Raw genomic sequence first — 15,472 nt, 5'->3', positions numbered from 1 at the left:
ACAACCCTAACCACCATCACCACCAACAAAAAACAGTGAGCTGCAATTCCTCCTTGAGAAAGCCAAGTCTGATGGTGGAGGAGGTGGTGGTGGTGGCAGTGGCAGCAGTGGTGGTGGTGGTGGTTTCAGACAGGGTCTCTCTGTGTAGCCTTGGCTGTCCTGAATTCACTTTGTAGATCTGGCTGGCCTTGAACTCACAATGATCCACCTGCCTCTGCCTCCTGAGTGCTGGGATTACAGGTGTGCACCACTGTGCCTAGAGAGCCTATGTCTGTCTTTTAAATATATATGAAATTTAAATATATATGAAATTTAAAAGACAGACATAGGGTGGGCATGCACTTAGGAGGAAAGGATCTCTGTGAGTTCAAGACCATCCTTGTCTACATAGCAAATTCCAAGCCAGACAGGGCTACATCTAAAATAATAATAATAATAATAATAATAATAATAATAATAATAATAAGAAGAAGAAGAAGAAGAAGAAGAAGAAGAAGAAGAAGAAGAAGATACCTTTAACCCCAGCATTTAGGAGGCAGAGGTAGGCTGAGCTCTGTGAGTTCAGGGCCAGCCTGGTCTACAAAGCAAGCTCCCAGGGCTGTTACACAGAGAAACTTTATCTCAAAAAACAAAACAAAACAAAACCGACAACAACAAACAGGCAGACTTGGGCTTCTCAAGGAAGAATCACAGATCACTATTTTTGTTTTGTTTTGTTTGAGATAAGGTCTCTCTGTGACATAAGGTCTATGTAGACAAGGCTGTTCTGGAACTCTCTATGTAGACTAAGATGGCCAGGAAGCTCGCAGAGATCCACCTGCCTCTGCCTCTGCCTCTGCTGGAATTCTTGTTTCTCAGCTGGAGAGGGACTCCAATTTTTGGGAGGCGGGGTGGGGAGGGGCTCCTTTCCCTTTCTATGTCCCCAGAGCTTTTCCTGTATTTTTATCCTACCTCACAAGGATCCTGGCTCGCAGTGACTTGCACCTGGCAGAAGAGATGCTGCGCATGCGTGTGGTCCACAGCCTGATGACGGCCATGGGCAACACCGACCACAGCAATAGCCAGAGGCTGGCCAGCCTCACACTGGAGGTGCGCGGGCAGGGGTGGGCGTGTGGCCGACTGCGGAGCATGGGTAGTCAAGTCAGTGGATACCCACACTGCCCTGTCACCCGGCCCACCCTCTGCTGCAGTACTTTGTGCAAATGTTCCCATTGGTGGAGGAACATGTCTGCAAGTCCATGGGGGACGAACTTTACCAGCTCTTCCTTGTAAGTACTCCCACTTCCCGCCAGCCTCAGCAGCTGCCCAGGACAGAATGGTGCCCCCGAGCACAGAATGAATCTTGTCTGGACACTCCTCCCCCGACACACACATGCACACACGCACACACACACAGTCGTCTTGTGCCTTACCTGCCCTAGCTAATAAGCTGGAAGCAGGATCCCTCTGTCTAAGCATCTCTGCTCGCAGTAACCCTTCCTCCCTAGCCCAACTCCCCGAGCACACAGCTCCGGTCCAGCCAGCCTCCCCTGCTTCTATCCTCAGAGCAATGCCGAGCTCTTGTACACAAAAATAGATAGCGTTCAGGCGGACATCTTGGCAGCCAATAAAGTCAATGTTACCAAAGGTGAGCAGGGGATGAGGGGACCCAGAGCCCAGGCTGAGCCCCCCAACCCCCCACTCTCCCACCTCCACCCGCCCTGGCACTAAGGCTTACACTGGCCTCTGCTACCTGCAGCCTTACACCTCTGTGAAAGCGACAACAATTGCCTCAGCTTTTTCATGGGCCCTGGTGATCCGAAGCAGGTGGACTATGTCACCGACTTTGAGACACTTCATTCACACTCCAAGGAGTAACAGAGCACCTGTGGCAAACCAGAAAGGCCAGGGCTGTGCCTCATGGAAGCCTGCTTATCGGCCTGCCCGCCCGCCCGCCCGCCCGCCGGCCTGCTGGGCCCTAGGTGGGAAGCTGGGAGAGGGGAAGAGGTTAAACTAATGCTAGAGATGAGTCTAATAAAGAGCCTTGACATCTGTCCTGTGTGGTATGAGCGCAAAGGACATCCATGAGAGCTGATGTAATAGGGTTGGTGAGGGCACCTGTTTATTTAAAAAAAAAAAAAAAAGCAGGTCCCAAGGGAAGGGATGCCAAGACTGTGAAAGGGTACCAGGCCTTAATGCAAGTCATGCCTCTTGGTCCTCTAAAACAGTGGTTCTCAACCTTTCCAATGCTGTGACACCCTCTAATGCAGTTCCTCATTTTGCGGTAACCTCAAATCAGAAAATTATTTTCATTGCTACTTCATTACTGTAATGTTGATATTCTTTTTATATATATATATTTTATTTAATTTTAATGTATGTGCATTGGTGTGAGGGTGTCAGATCTTGGGAGTCACAGACAGTTGTGAGCTGCCATGTGGGTGCTGGGAATCAAACCCAGGTCCTTTGGAAGAGCAGGCAGTGCTCTTTAACCACCGAGCCATCTCTCCAGCCCAATGTTGATACTCAGAAGAATAAAATTGTAAATCTCTGTTTTCCATAGCGGTGAGCAGCCCGTGTGAAGCACTGCTCTCACCCATCCCACATGCCCACTTCTCCCCCTTGGCTTCTGTTCCTCAACTCCTCCTATCTCCAGACAGACCGTTACTTTCCAGCATCCCCTGTTCATACTGATGGTCACTCTTCTTGCCTGTAAGTCAGTACCAAAGTGTTCTGTGAAGTCTCTTCTGAGTGTCCATCGCTCCACCGTCTGCTGGCTGCCTCCCGAGCGTGTCTGCCCTCCTCCCAGTCACTTTCAGGCTCTGCCTTGTGGTACTGAGGCAGGAGCCTAGGATCTCGCCAGTGCTATGTAAATGCTGTATCACTGAACTGTAGCCCCAGGTCTGTTGCTATTTTTTTTTTTTTTTAGGCATTATCTTCCCCCCCCCCCCCACCCCTGCAAGACAGGGTTTCTCTGTGTTGCCTTTGGCTGTCCTGGACTCACTTTGTAGACGAGGCTGGTCTCAAACTCACAGCCATCCACCTACCTCTGCCTCCCAAGTGCTGGTATTACAGGCATGCGCCACCATGCCTGGCTTGAGACGATGTCTTCCTAAGTTACCCAGGCTGGCCTTGAACCTTCTCTCTAGCTCAAAATAGCTTTGAACGTTAGATCTTCCTGCCTCCAGTTACAAACAACTGGAGTTATAGGCCTATGTCACCAGGCCTAGCTATCTTCCATTTTGTGTTTCAGTTTTTATTTAGCTTGGGCTCTCTTGCCTTCCTATTACTTAGTGTTTTCTTGGGGTTTTTGCTCATTTTGGTTTGGGTTATATTTTGCCTTTTGATTTTGCTGGGGGTTTTTTGTTTTATTTTGTTTGTTTGTTTACTATTGTTTCTTTCTTTCTTTTGACGGGGGTTCAAGACAGGGCTGCTCTGTGTAGCCTTGGCTGTTCTGGAACTCAATCTGTAGACCAGGCTGGCCTAGAATTTATAGAGATCCACCTGCCTCTGCCTCTCAAGTGCTGGGACTAAAAGTGTGTGCCACCACCGCCCAGTGCTATTGTTTCTTTACCCGGCTTTCCTGCATGTTTTGGTTTTGTTTGTTTGTTTTCCCAACTAAGATCTCTTTGTAGCCCTGACTCTCTGCTTCTGCCTCCTGAGTGCTGGGATTAATGGTACGAACCACTGTGCCCAGCTGGGATTTTTGCTCTTTTTAGCATAGACTAAAGGAAAGTGAGAAAATTCGCCAGAGTGAGTGAGGCTCCAAAAGAGAAATGGGATTTTTGCTCTTTTTAGCATAGACTAAAGGAAAGTGAGAAAATTCGCCAGAGTGAGTAAGGCTCCAAAAGAGGAATATACCAACACGTCAAGGCGTTTTCTAGGTTGGTGGAGAGCTGGGTGTGGCTTGGGTTTGCCTGGCCTAGTCTGACCAAGACCACTGTAGTAAAGGACAACTTTGGGTTATTCTGTTATGTCCCTTCATGACAGAACATTTCAGGTGGGCATATAAAGATGAGTTCTTTGTTTTTGTAACCATTATTAGCCTTGTGACTACAAGACCTCAAAAAATTCGGTTAAGACTCAGAGTTGTTTCTCTCCACGGAAATCTTTAGTAAAAGGCGAAAGATTTATGCGATCTGAAGAGAAACCAGAGTATACCACCTGTGAGACGCCCGGGGTTCTCACCGCACTGTAAACCTTACATAACCAATGGTAACTTTCCCCTCAAAACTGCGTAATACTTCTGCTGTATTCTCACTGAAGTCTGTGAAAATCGTATCATTTTGAAGGAAACCAGGACAGAAAACAGAAACCAAGGGTTTCTAGTTTTAAATTAAGCAATGACCTCTATGCAGTGCGTTGTGGGTATGTAAATGACCTAAGTCGCCACCCTCAGGTCTAAGGAAATCCCTTAAATAGCTCCGCCTCGCTCCACCACCACCACCATTACCCCCAACCCATCCCGCGTGAAGGTGAAGGCCGACCACTAGGGGGCAGTGCAAACGCCAGATTTTCAGAATGTTAGCCAACTAAGCAGTCTGATTTTAAATTGGCATTATAGAAGAACATGCTCTTAAAAAAAAAAAAAAGGCGGCGTGGGGGGAGGGACGGACTGGAGAGATGGTTCAGCACTGTCTGCTCTTCCAAAGGTCCTGAGTTCAATTCCCAGCAACCACATGGTGGCTCATAACCATCTGTAATGAGATCCAGTGTTTTCTTGTGGCAGGCACACATGCTGGCAGATTATTGTATAAATAATAAGTAAATCTTTTTTAAAAAGAGGCTTTGTGTATACATGAGGCACTGGATTCCACCCTTTGCATTAGTCAGTAAATAAAACATAAATGACAGCGATGACTGTGTTAGAACATCCATTTAACACAAAGTATTGAGCATCTGAGGTCCTTGCGCTGAGACACAGAAATACTTTATTCTTAATGGCTATAACATCTTTCTCTACCCACTCTAAGAAAAAAAATTTAGAGATAAAGGAAAAAGAAAAATTGAAAAGTGCATACATCCTTTAGAAGGATAATTAGAGAGTTTTATAAATGAGATAAAGGGCCCAGCATAATGGCACAGACCTTTAATCCTAGCACTCGGGAGGCAGAGGCAGATGGATCGCTGTGAGTTGGAGGCCAGCCTGGTCTACAAAGTAAGTCCAGGTCAGCCAAGGCTACACAGAGAAACCCTGTCTTGAAAAAAAAAAAAAAATAAGTGAGATAAAGGAAAATACTCAGACACAGAGAGAGGAATTTAGACAAACATTACAAAAAGGTAAGGAAAATGGTCAGATACAGACAGAGGCATTTAGACAAGAGTCTCGCCTTCCACAGCTTTATGAAACTGGAAGGGCGGTGGTGGTAGTGCCACATGCCTTTAATCCCAGCACTCGGGAGGCAGAGGCAGGCCAGAAGAGGGCACCAGATCATATTAGAGATGTTTATGAGCCACCATGTGGTTGCTGGGGATTGAACTCAGGACCTCCGGAAGAACAGACAGTGCTCTTAACCTCTGAGCCATCTCCTCAGCCCCTCTTTTCTTTTTTAAAAAAGACTTATTTATTATGTGTATAAATGTATACCTGTACATCAGAAGAGGGCATCAGATCTCATTATAGATGGTTGTGAGACACCATGTGGTTGCTGGGAACTGAACTCAGGGCCTCTGGAAGAGCAGTCAGTGCTCTCAACCACTCAGGCATCTCTCCAGTCCAAGAATTACTTTTCTAAAAGGGAGTGGGAGGTTTAGTGGGTTTTTTGGTTTGTTTGTTTCCTTTTTTTTTTTTTTTTTTTTTTTTTTTTTTTTTTTTTTTTTTTTTTGGTTTTTCGAGACAGGGTTTCTCTGTGTAGCGTTGGCCATCCTGGACTCACTTTGTAGACCAGGCTGGCCTCGAACTCACAGCGATCCGCCTGCCTCTGCCTCCCGAGTGCTGGGATTAAAGGCGTGCGCCACCACGCCCGGCTTGTTTCCTTTTTTGATTGGTGTGTTTGCTTTGCTTTTTTTGTTTGTTTGGTTTTGGTTTTTGGTTTTTTGAGACAGGGTCTCTCTGTGTAGCCTTGGCTGTCCTGGACTCTCCTTGTAGACCAGGCTGCCTTGAACTCACAGCAATCCGCCTACCTCTGCCTCCCAAGTGCTGGGATTAAAGGCATGCGCCACCATGCCAGCCTGCTTTGCTTTTAGAGACAGGGTCTTTCTTAGCCCTGGCTGTCCTGGAACTTGCTCTGTAGACCAGGCTGTCCTTGAACTCAGAGATCCACTTTCCCCTGCCTCCTGAGTGCAGAGATTAAAGGCATGTGCCACCACTACCTGGCATAGTTTGATTTTTATTTTTGTTTTCTTTTGTTTTGTTAAGATTCTTACTTGGTCTTGACTGCCCTGTCATGTATGCTGGGTCCATTTCAGGGTAGCTAAATTGACACCATGTTAACTAGTAAATTTCACAGCACCAGATATCTTTTTGGCCATCCGAGTCAAGATGTCATGGGCCTTTTTGTCTCAACTTGTGCCCTGACAGCAAGGTCAAATCAAAATCCCTGATACAACTTTTTTCAAGACAGGGTTTCTCTGTGTAGCCTGGCTGTCCTGGACTTGCTTTGCACATCAGGCTGGTCTCGAAATCACAGAGATACAGCCAGGTCTACAGAAGTAGTCCAGGAAAGCCAGGACTGTTACATATAGAAACCCTGTCTCGAAAAACCTAAAAAACAAAACAAAAAAAAAACAAACAAACAAAAAAACCCATAAATACATAAAAAATTAAAAAAATATATATTATTATGTGTACAGTATTTGCATGCACCTTTGCTCCAGAAGTGGTTGCCAGGTCTCATTATAGACCGTTGCGGTTGCTGGGAATTAAAATTAAACTCAGGCCAGGCGCGGTGGCTCACGCCTTTAATCCCAGCACTAGGGAGGCAGAGGCAGGCGGATCGCTGTGAGTTCGAGGCCAGCCTGGTCTACAAAGTGAGTCCAGGATGGCCAAAGCTACACAGAGAAACCCTGTCTCGAAAAACCAAAACATAAAAAGTAAAAATAAAATTAAACTCAGGACCTTTGGAAGAGCAACCATTTCATATTTCCAGCCTACTCCCCCCGCCCCAAGAAAAAACCTTTTTAGAAAATAATAAAATGACTAGACCACAGGACAGACAAGGGTACACAAAAGGGGCCTGTCATGAAAAGCTTAAGGAAAAAAAAAAGAAGGCAGACACAGACTCTAAGTACCTAGGTAGTTTCCTGTTTTTTTAACAAGTAGTTGTAGCCCAGCATAGGCAGGGCCTCAAAAAATTGGGTTAAGACTCAGAGTTGTTCCTCTCCACGGAAATCTTTAGTAAAAGGCGAAAGATTTATACGATCTGAAGAGAAACCAGAGTATGCAAGAGAGGCTCTGTCCACCGTCCTCGGGTGACGGTAACTCCTACATTACCGATGGGAACTAACTACGCAAAGTAAGCATTAGTGATTTCTGGTTTCATCTCACCATACGTCTCTAAAGCCTGGTTACTATTAAGAAAACACAAAGAAAAAGAAAGAAGAGTCTACACTTTTAAATGTAAGCGCCGGCCTGTGTGCAGTGCATTGTGGGTATGTAAAAGACGCTAGGTCACAAACCCGGTTTCTGAAACACACCGCCCTTTCTCCTTGTGCTACCGCTGGACGACCATTAGGGGGCAGGTGGAAAGCCGTATTTACCGGAATATACAAACCAACCACGAAGTCTGACTTTTGGTGGGGTGGTGGTGGTGGTGGTGGTGGCGGCGGGCGGGGGTGGGTGGGGTGTCTCTGGAACCTCACCCTTATCTTAGCGGAGGCGCTAATGCAGTTGATGGGCTACTAAGGACGGGAGCCTGTGGTAATTGGTTCCCGCTCCAGAATGACTCCGCACTCATGCCCGTTTGGGCAGCTGTGGTTAGAGTCAGGAAGTTGCTTACTAACAAGACATGAGGTGGTAGGGAGTTGGGGGTGAAGTAAGTTGGAGGAAGACAGTGGTGAATGGATATGATCCAAATACATTTAATCCCAACACTTAGAGGCAAAGGCAAGCATAGCTCTCAGGCTTCAGGCCAGTGTGTTCTACAACCAGCTAGGATTACATAGACCCTGTCTCCAAATAGATAGAGTAGGTAGATTAGATAGATAGATACATAGATAGATAGATAGATAGATAGATAGATAGATAGATAGATAGATAGATAGATAGATGATAGAAGGGGTGGGGTGGGGGGCTGGAGAGATGGCTCAGAGGTTAAGAGCACTGATTGCTCTTCTAGAGGTCCTGAGTTCAATTCCCAGCACCCACATAGTGGCTCACAACCATCTATGATGTGATCTGACACATGCAGGTGTACATGCAGACAAGGCACTGTATACATAATAAATCTGGGTTGGGGGGGAAGATGGGCTGGAGAGATGCCTCAGTGGTTAAGAGCACTGGCTACTCTTTCAGAGGTCCCAGGTTCAATACCCAGCACCCACATGGCAGCTCACAATTATTTGTAACTCCAGTTCCAAAGGATCCGACATCCTCACAGAGACATAGATACAGGCAAAAGACCAATGCACATAGATAAATCTTTTTTTCTTTTTTTAACTAACTAAAATAGGGGCTGGAGAGATGGCTCAGCGGTTGAAAGCACTGTCTGCTCTTCCAGAGGTCCTGAGTTCAATTCCCAGCAACCACATGGTGGCTCACAACCACCTATAATGAGATCTGATGCCCTCTTCTGGCCTGCAGGTACACACAGATAGAGCATTCATCTACATTAAATAAATAATTTTTAATTTTTTTATTTTTTTTGGTTTTTCGAGACAGGGTTTCTCTGTGTAGCCTTGGCCATCCTGGACTCACTTTGTAGATCAGGCTGGCCTCGAACTCACAGCGATCCACCTGCCTCTGCCTCCCAAATGCTGGGATTAAAGGCGTTGCCGCCGCCACCTGGTTTAAGAAACCTCTTTTTTGTTTTTTGTTTGTTGGTTTGTTTTTTCAAGACAGGATTTCTCTGTGTAGCCTTGGCTGTCCCGGACTCGCTTTGTAGACCAGGCTGGCCTCGAACTCTCAGTGATCCACCTGCTTCTGCCTCCAGCGTCCTGGGATTAAAGGCATGCGCCACCATGCCTAGCTCAACATGTTTTAATTTCTTAGACATCTCTGTAGCCCCTGGAGTGTGTTTCTTCTCTTCCTCCTCCTCTTTCTCTTAGTTTTACCCTAAGTCTCTGGTTCTTGGTCAGCCAAGCCATGCTAGGTATGGGTTCTTATTAATGAGAATACAAGAATGACCAACCACACCAATCCTGGCTTTGTAGTTTTTACCAAAGTAATCCAGAACTAATAATTTAGTAGAAACCGTATGTGCACATAGTGGCACACTCATTTAAACCCAGCATTTGTGTGGCGGAGGCAAGCCAGCCTGGTCTGCATAACAAGTTCCAGGATAGAGTGAGACCCTGTCACAAAAACAAAACAAAACAAAACACAAAGCATTCTGCACCTAAAACCTGGCTGTCTGCGGTAAAGCCTGTCATTCCAGAACTAGAGAGGTACACAGGATCAAGAGGCAGATGCCATTCCCTGCTAGAGGTGAGGGCAAGCCGAGAACGTACAGAGTGCAGTTGCAGGTCCTAACTCAAATGGGCGTGGGGGGGGGGGGGAGAGTCTATTCCTTTAATCCCAGCTCAGTGGGGGTACTGAGACAGGAGTTTAAAGACAGCCTGCTCTAACAGAGCCAAGACATGCAAGGTAACAGAAACTGAGAAAAGTTCAAGACAGCCAGGGAGCCAAGGGAAACAACGTGAAAAAGCTGTGTTTCCAAAAACACCAAAGATTGCCGGCCATGGCGCTTGCCTTTAATCCCAGCACTCAGTAGACAGAGACAGGTGGATCACTGTAACTTCGAGGCCAGCCTGGTTTACAAAGCGAGTTCAAGACAGCCAGGGATACACAGAGAAACCCTGTATCAAAAAAGCAAAAAAAACCAAAATACCAAAGATGGGGCAGATGAGACGGGTTAGGGAGTAATGTGCTCTTCCAGAGGCTCGATTCCCAGCATTCACATGGTGGCTTACAGCCAACCATAATGAGATTTGTTCTATTTTTTAAACTGGTAATAACAGCCCCGCACAGGCAGGGCCTCAAAAAATTGGCTTAAGACTCAGAGTTGTTTCTCTCCACGGAAATCTTTAGTAAAAGGCGAAAGATTTATACGATCTGAAGAGAAACCAGAGTATACACCAAGTTCTCTGCCCAGCATTCTTGGCCGACTAGAACTCCTACAGTAGTGATGGGAGCTAGTTACACAAAATAAATAGTGATTCCTGCTGTCCTCTCACGCACGTTTCTAAAATCCACGTCACTATGAAAAAAATAAAACGAGAAAAAAAACCCCAAAAGAATTATATATTTAAATTTACTCACTAACCTGTGTGCAATGCATTGTGGGTATGTAAATAACGCTGCAGCCCCCGAAATAGGTGCCATTTCATTTTCCCGTAGTAGATGCTGGGCTGCCGCCAGGGGGCAGTGCAGAAGCCAGATTCACGGGACTGTAAACACTTGGTCCAACAACAAAAATCTGGTTTTATAATTTAGACTATGTAAAAATTCATTCTCTTACTGGGCTTGGTGGTGCACGCCTTTAATCCTAGCACTCGGGAGGCAGAGGCCGAGGACCTCTGTGAGTTCGAGGCCAGCCTGGTCTACAAAGCGAGTCCAGGACAGACAGCCAGGACTACAAGAGAAACTCTGTCTACAAAAACAAAACAAAAACAAACAAACGAAACGAAACCAATTCATTCTCTTTTTTTCTTTTTAGGGGATGTGATAGTTTGATTTTGCTTTTGAAAGTTTGAGGTGGGCTGGAGAGATGGCTCAGAGGTTAAGAGCACCGTCTGCTCTTCCAAAGGTCCCAAATTCAATTCCCAGCAACCATATGGTGGCTCACAACCATCTGTAATGAGATCTGGTGCCTTCTTGTGGTGTGGTAGGCATACATGTGGGCAGAATACTGTATAAATTATTTTATTATTTTATTTTTTTAAGATTTATTTATTTCGAGCCGGGCGTGGTGGCGCATGCCTTTAATCCCAGCACTCGGGAGGCAGAGGCAGGCGGATCGCTGTGAGTTCGAGGCCAGCCTGGGCTACAAAGTGAGTCCAGGATGGCCAAGGCTACACAGAGACCCTGTCTCAAAAAACCAAAAAAAAAAAAAAAAAAAAAGATTTATTTATTTCTTATTATGTATCCAGCTTTCTTCCTGCATGCACATCCGCAGGGCAGAAGAGGGCATCATGTTGCATTACAGATGGTTGTGAGCCACCATGTGGTTGCTGGGAATTGAACTCAGGACCTTTGGAAGAGCAAGTGGCGCTCTTAACCACTGAGCCATCTCTCCAGCCCTCTAAATTATTAATAAATAAATTTAAAAAAAAAAAAAAACCCGGCCATGGTGGCGCATGCTTTTAATCCCAGCACTCGGAAGGCAGAGGCAGGTGGATCGCTGTGAGTTCGAGGCCAGCCTGGTCTACAGAGTGAGTCCAGGACAGCCAAGGCTACACAGAGAAACCCTGTCTCAGGAAAAAAAAAAAAAAGTTTGAGATGGTGTCTCACCCTGTCCCCTAGGCTGGCCTTGAACTAAGTATGTAGCCAAGTGGACCTGGGAAGTTGAACACAATTCTCCTTGCCTAAGGCCGGGCGTGGTGGCGCACGCCTTTAATCCCAGCACTAGGGAGGCAGAGGCAGGCGATCGCTGTGAGTTCGAGGCCAGCCTGGTCTACAAAGTGAGTCCAGGACAGTCAAGGCTACACAGAGTAACCCTGTCTTGAAAAACCAAAAAAAAAAAAAAAAAACTTCTCTTAATTCATTAAAAATAAAATAGACAGGGGTGGGGCTTGCCTGGCAAGCAGGGGCAGGGAGCAGGAGCGGGGGGCGGGGGGACACGCTCTGGGTTCCATCCCAGCAGCAGGAAATAAATATAAAAATGAGTATCAAGGGCTGGAGAGATGGCTCAGTGGTTAAGAGCACTGCCTGCTCTTCCAAAGGACCAGGGTTCAATTCCCAGCAACCACATGGCAGCTCACAACTGTCTGTAATTCTAAGATCTGACACCCTCACACCAACTCACATAAATTTTAAAAATTAAATAAAATGTTAAAAAAAAAATGAGTATCAAACCTTGGTACCAATTATCCCAGAACATTCATTTTACAAAGAGGTACTGAGAACTGGCGGTGCTTGCTCTAAGACACAGGACCGTGTGCTGAGCCACTGATGGAAGGTTTACTGACACGGACCACGCACTGAGGATCCAGAGGGGCAAGGTGGTGACTGCAGAGAGCTACTTGCTGTACGGCTTACTGAAGAGAAGGAAAGCTGAGGAGAAACTACACTCCAGGTGAGCTCTCCCAGGGGAGACCGAGTAACCTCGGCACCGTGAGCAGGGGACCCAGGAGAGGCAGGAGCAAAAGGGCGGGGATCTTTGTTCCTCCTCCTCTTCTTTCTTTCTTTTTTTTTTTTTTTTCCTCCTTTGACAGAGTCTCCATATGTAGGCCTGGTTGTCCTGCAGTCCAGGCCGGCCTGGAACCCAGTGATCCCCCTGCCCCTGTGGCCTCCTGCTGGGATTAAAGGTGTCTATCACCAAGCCAGCCTAGAATGATGGGGCGTTCAGGGGACAGAGCCAGCGTTCACTTCTGGAGGACAAAGTGGGATTTTGACTCTTTTATGTATTTATTTATTTTGGTTTTTGGTTTTTGAAGACAGGGTTTCCCTGTGTAGCCTTGGCCGTCCTGGACTCACTCTGTAGACGAGGCTGGTCTCGAACTCACAGCGATCCAACTGCCTCTGCCTCCTGAGTGCTGGGATTAAAGGCCTGTGCCACCACCTCCCGGCTGGGATTCTGACTCTTACAGGCTCAAGGTGGGCAAGCCTGTAGTCTAGCCTGGTGTGGCCTGGGTGCCAGGAGTCACCAAGAGGGAAGACACTAGATAAAACCAAGGTTACGATTCAAGGCTGCCCTTGCTGTAAAGCTTGGAGGTGCTGCTGGTCTTGCTCACTGTTGCAAGGAGTGGAGAGAGCTCAGCTCTTTCTCAACTCTGCCTCAGAGCATTCGAATTGCTGAGTTCATAAAGGACTGACAGACTGGAGAGTGGTTAAGAGCACTGTCTGCTCTTCCAGAGGTGCTGAGTTCAATTCCCAGTAACCACATGATGGCCCACAACCATCTATACTAGGATCTGATGCCCTCTTCTGGCATGCAGGTGTACGTGCAGATAGAACACTCATATACATAAAATAAATAAATCATAAGGGACTGACAGAAACATCTTAACACTTTGAATTTAAAAATAATTAATCCTGGGTGGGCGTGGTGGTGCACTTCTTTAATCCCAGCACTCGAGAGGCAGAGGCAGGTGGATTACTGTGAGTTCGAGGCCAGCCTGTTCTACAAAGTGAGTCCAGGACAGCCAAGGCTACACAGAGAAACCGTGTCGTGGGGGTGGGATTAGGGGAGGAAAAAGAAGCCGTTTCTGCCAAGCTTTCTACAATGTCCAGCTTGGTTGTACTTGGAAGTCTTAGGATTGAGTTTCTGGGTTTTTTTGTTAGCTTGTTTGTTGTGTTTTGTTTTTTGAGACAGAGTTTTTCTGCGTAGCCTTGGCTGTCCTGGACTCACTTTGTAGACCAGGCTGGCCTCAAACTCACAGAGATCCACCTGCCTCTGCCTCCTGAGTGCTGAGATTAAAGGTGTGCACCACCACTCCCTGCAGGGGTTCATTATTATAAATAGTTTTACTGTGTTAGAGTTAAAAATTTTTTTTTATTAAAAGAGGATGGGGGCAAGATGGAAATAATATAGGAATAATAGGGGGAGAGTAGATTATTGAATCTATTCTCTCTTTTTTTTTTCTTGTTTTTTTTTTTTTTTTTTTTTTCTAGACAGAGTTTCTCTGGGTAGCCTTGGCTACAAAGCGCGTGCAGGACAGTCAAGGCTACACAGTGAAACCCTGTCTGAAAAAACCAAAAAAAAAAAAAAAAAAAAAAAAAAAAAAGAACAATTAAGAAATGCAAGGTGGGGCTGGAGAGATGGCTCAGAAGTTAAGAGCACTGGCTACTCTTCCAGAGGTCCTAAGTTCAATTCCCAGCAACGACGTGGTGGCTCACAGCCATCTATAATGAGATCTGATGCCCTCTTCTGGAGGGCAGGTGTACATGCAGCAGAGCACTGTATTCATAGTAATAAATAAAATCTATTTTTTTTTTTCGAGACAGGGTTTCTCTGTGTAGCCTTGGCCATCCTGGACTCACTTTGTAGACCAGGCTGGCCTCGAACTCACAGCGATCCGCCTGCCTCTGCCTCCCAAGTGCTGGGATTAAAGGTATGCGCCACCATGCCCGGCATAAAATCTATTTTTAAAAAAAGAAATGCAAGGTAATAGTCAAACTTGTGGCATTGTTAGGTACTAGTTTAGTTAATTACAGAAATATACTTCCTAGATTGAACAGTTAGTAAATAGTTAGAAACAAGCAACTTAGGTGCAGAGATTTGGACTCACCAAGATAGGGCAGATAATAGAGTACTTTCTCTAAAGTTGCCAGATACTGATGGACGGAACATTGTGAATGTAACTCTCACCAGATGGTATATACTTTATTGCTGTTAGAGGATGGTCTTTTATTTAGACAAAAAGGGGGAAATGTTGTAGGACATTTGATCACACTGTGACCCCCTCCCCCCACCCCTAAGATTGTGAACTAAAAAAAAAAAAAACCTGTTTCTAGTTGTGGTGTGGCTCAGCCCTAGCACACACTTTTAATCCAAGAGCTTTCTGTAAGTAGGATTAAATAAAGTCAGCCATAGATCAAGAGACAGAACAAGCAATCAGTTGACAGGGAGCAAACATAGAAAAAAAACCCATAGAGAATAAGAGGAAGTTCAGAGGACTGGTAGACACACAGGAAGTAGAAAGGAGAGACATTCAATTTGAAGGGTTTTCAAGACAGCATGGAGAAGGGGCCTTTTCCTACTTGGATGTTGGCTGAGTAAGAAGGTTGGCTGGGTGTTTTCTCTGCCTCTCTGAGTTTGTAGGCTTTTTACCCCAGCATCTGGCTCTTGAGTCTTTATTGGTAAAATTGAACCTTTAGGACTTTGTTTAAAAACAACAATGGATGGGGCTGGAGAGATGGCTCAGAGGTTCAGAACACTGGGTGCTTTTCCAGGGGTCCTGAGTTTAATTCCCAGCAACCACACGGTGGCTCACAACCACCTATTATGAGATCTGATGCCCTCTTCTGGCCTGCAGGCATACATGCAGACAGAACACTTATATACATAATAAATAAATAAATCTTTTTTTTTCTTTTCTTTTCTTTTTTTTTTTTTTTTTTTTGGTTTTTTGAGACAGGGTTTCTCTGTGTAGCCTTGGCCATCCTGGACTCACTTTGTAGACCAGGCTGGCCTCGAACTCACAGCGATCCACCTGCCTCTGCCTCCTGAGTGCT

General features: G+C 45.9%; 1 protein-coding gene and 3 non-coding genes across 4 annotated transcripts in view; 1 reads left to right on the top strand and 3 right to left on the bottom strand.

The window, feature by feature from the left end:
- Positions 1-1,922, top strand: part of Armh1 (armadillo like helical domain containing 1) — a 24,858-nt gene extending 22,936 nt beyond the window's left edge. Inside the window, exons 8-11 of the mRNA XM_051171321.1 lie at positions 960-1,089; positions 1,191-1,268; positions 1,546-1,627; positions 1,739-1,922. Of these exons, the coding sequence (XP_051027278.1) occupies positions 960-1,089; positions 1,191-1,268; positions 1,546-1,627; positions 1,739-1,857 (409 nt within the window). The 3' untranslated portion in view covers positions 1,858-1,922. The remainder of the gene's footprint in view (positions 1-959; positions 1,090-1,190; positions 1,269-1,545; positions 1,628-1,738) is intronic.
- Positions 1,923-4,022: 2,100 nt separating this feature from the next.
- On the bottom strand, positions 4,023-4,138 carry LOC127212094 (U5 spliceosomal RNA). The gene has a single exon (XR_007833479.1). It is a non-coding gene; the product is annotated as a U5 spliceosomal RNA (small nuclear RNA).
- A 3,106-nt stretch (positions 4,139-7,244) lies between these two features.
- Positions 7,245-7,360, bottom strand: LOC127212152 (U5 spliceosomal RNA). The gene has a single exon (XR_007833524.1). It is a non-coding gene; the product is annotated as a U5 spliceosomal RNA (small nuclear RNA).
- Positions 7,361-10,093: 2,733 nt separating this feature from the next.
- On the bottom strand, positions 10,094-10,209 carry LOC127212083 (U5 spliceosomal RNA). Its single transcript, XR_007833468.1, has one exon. It is a non-coding gene; the product is annotated as a U5 spliceosomal RNA (small nuclear RNA).
- Positions 10,210-15,472: the final 5,263 nt, after the last annotated feature.

Source organism: Acomys russatus, chromosome 29 (genome assembly GCF_903995435.1).
Source record: "Acomys russatus chromosome 29, mAcoRus1.1, whole genome shotgun sequence".
Lineage (NCBI taxonomy): Eukaryota > Metazoa > Chordata > Mammalia > Rodentia > Muridae > Acomys > Acomys russatus.
This window is presented reverse-complemented; position numbering and strand designations above follow the sequence as displayed.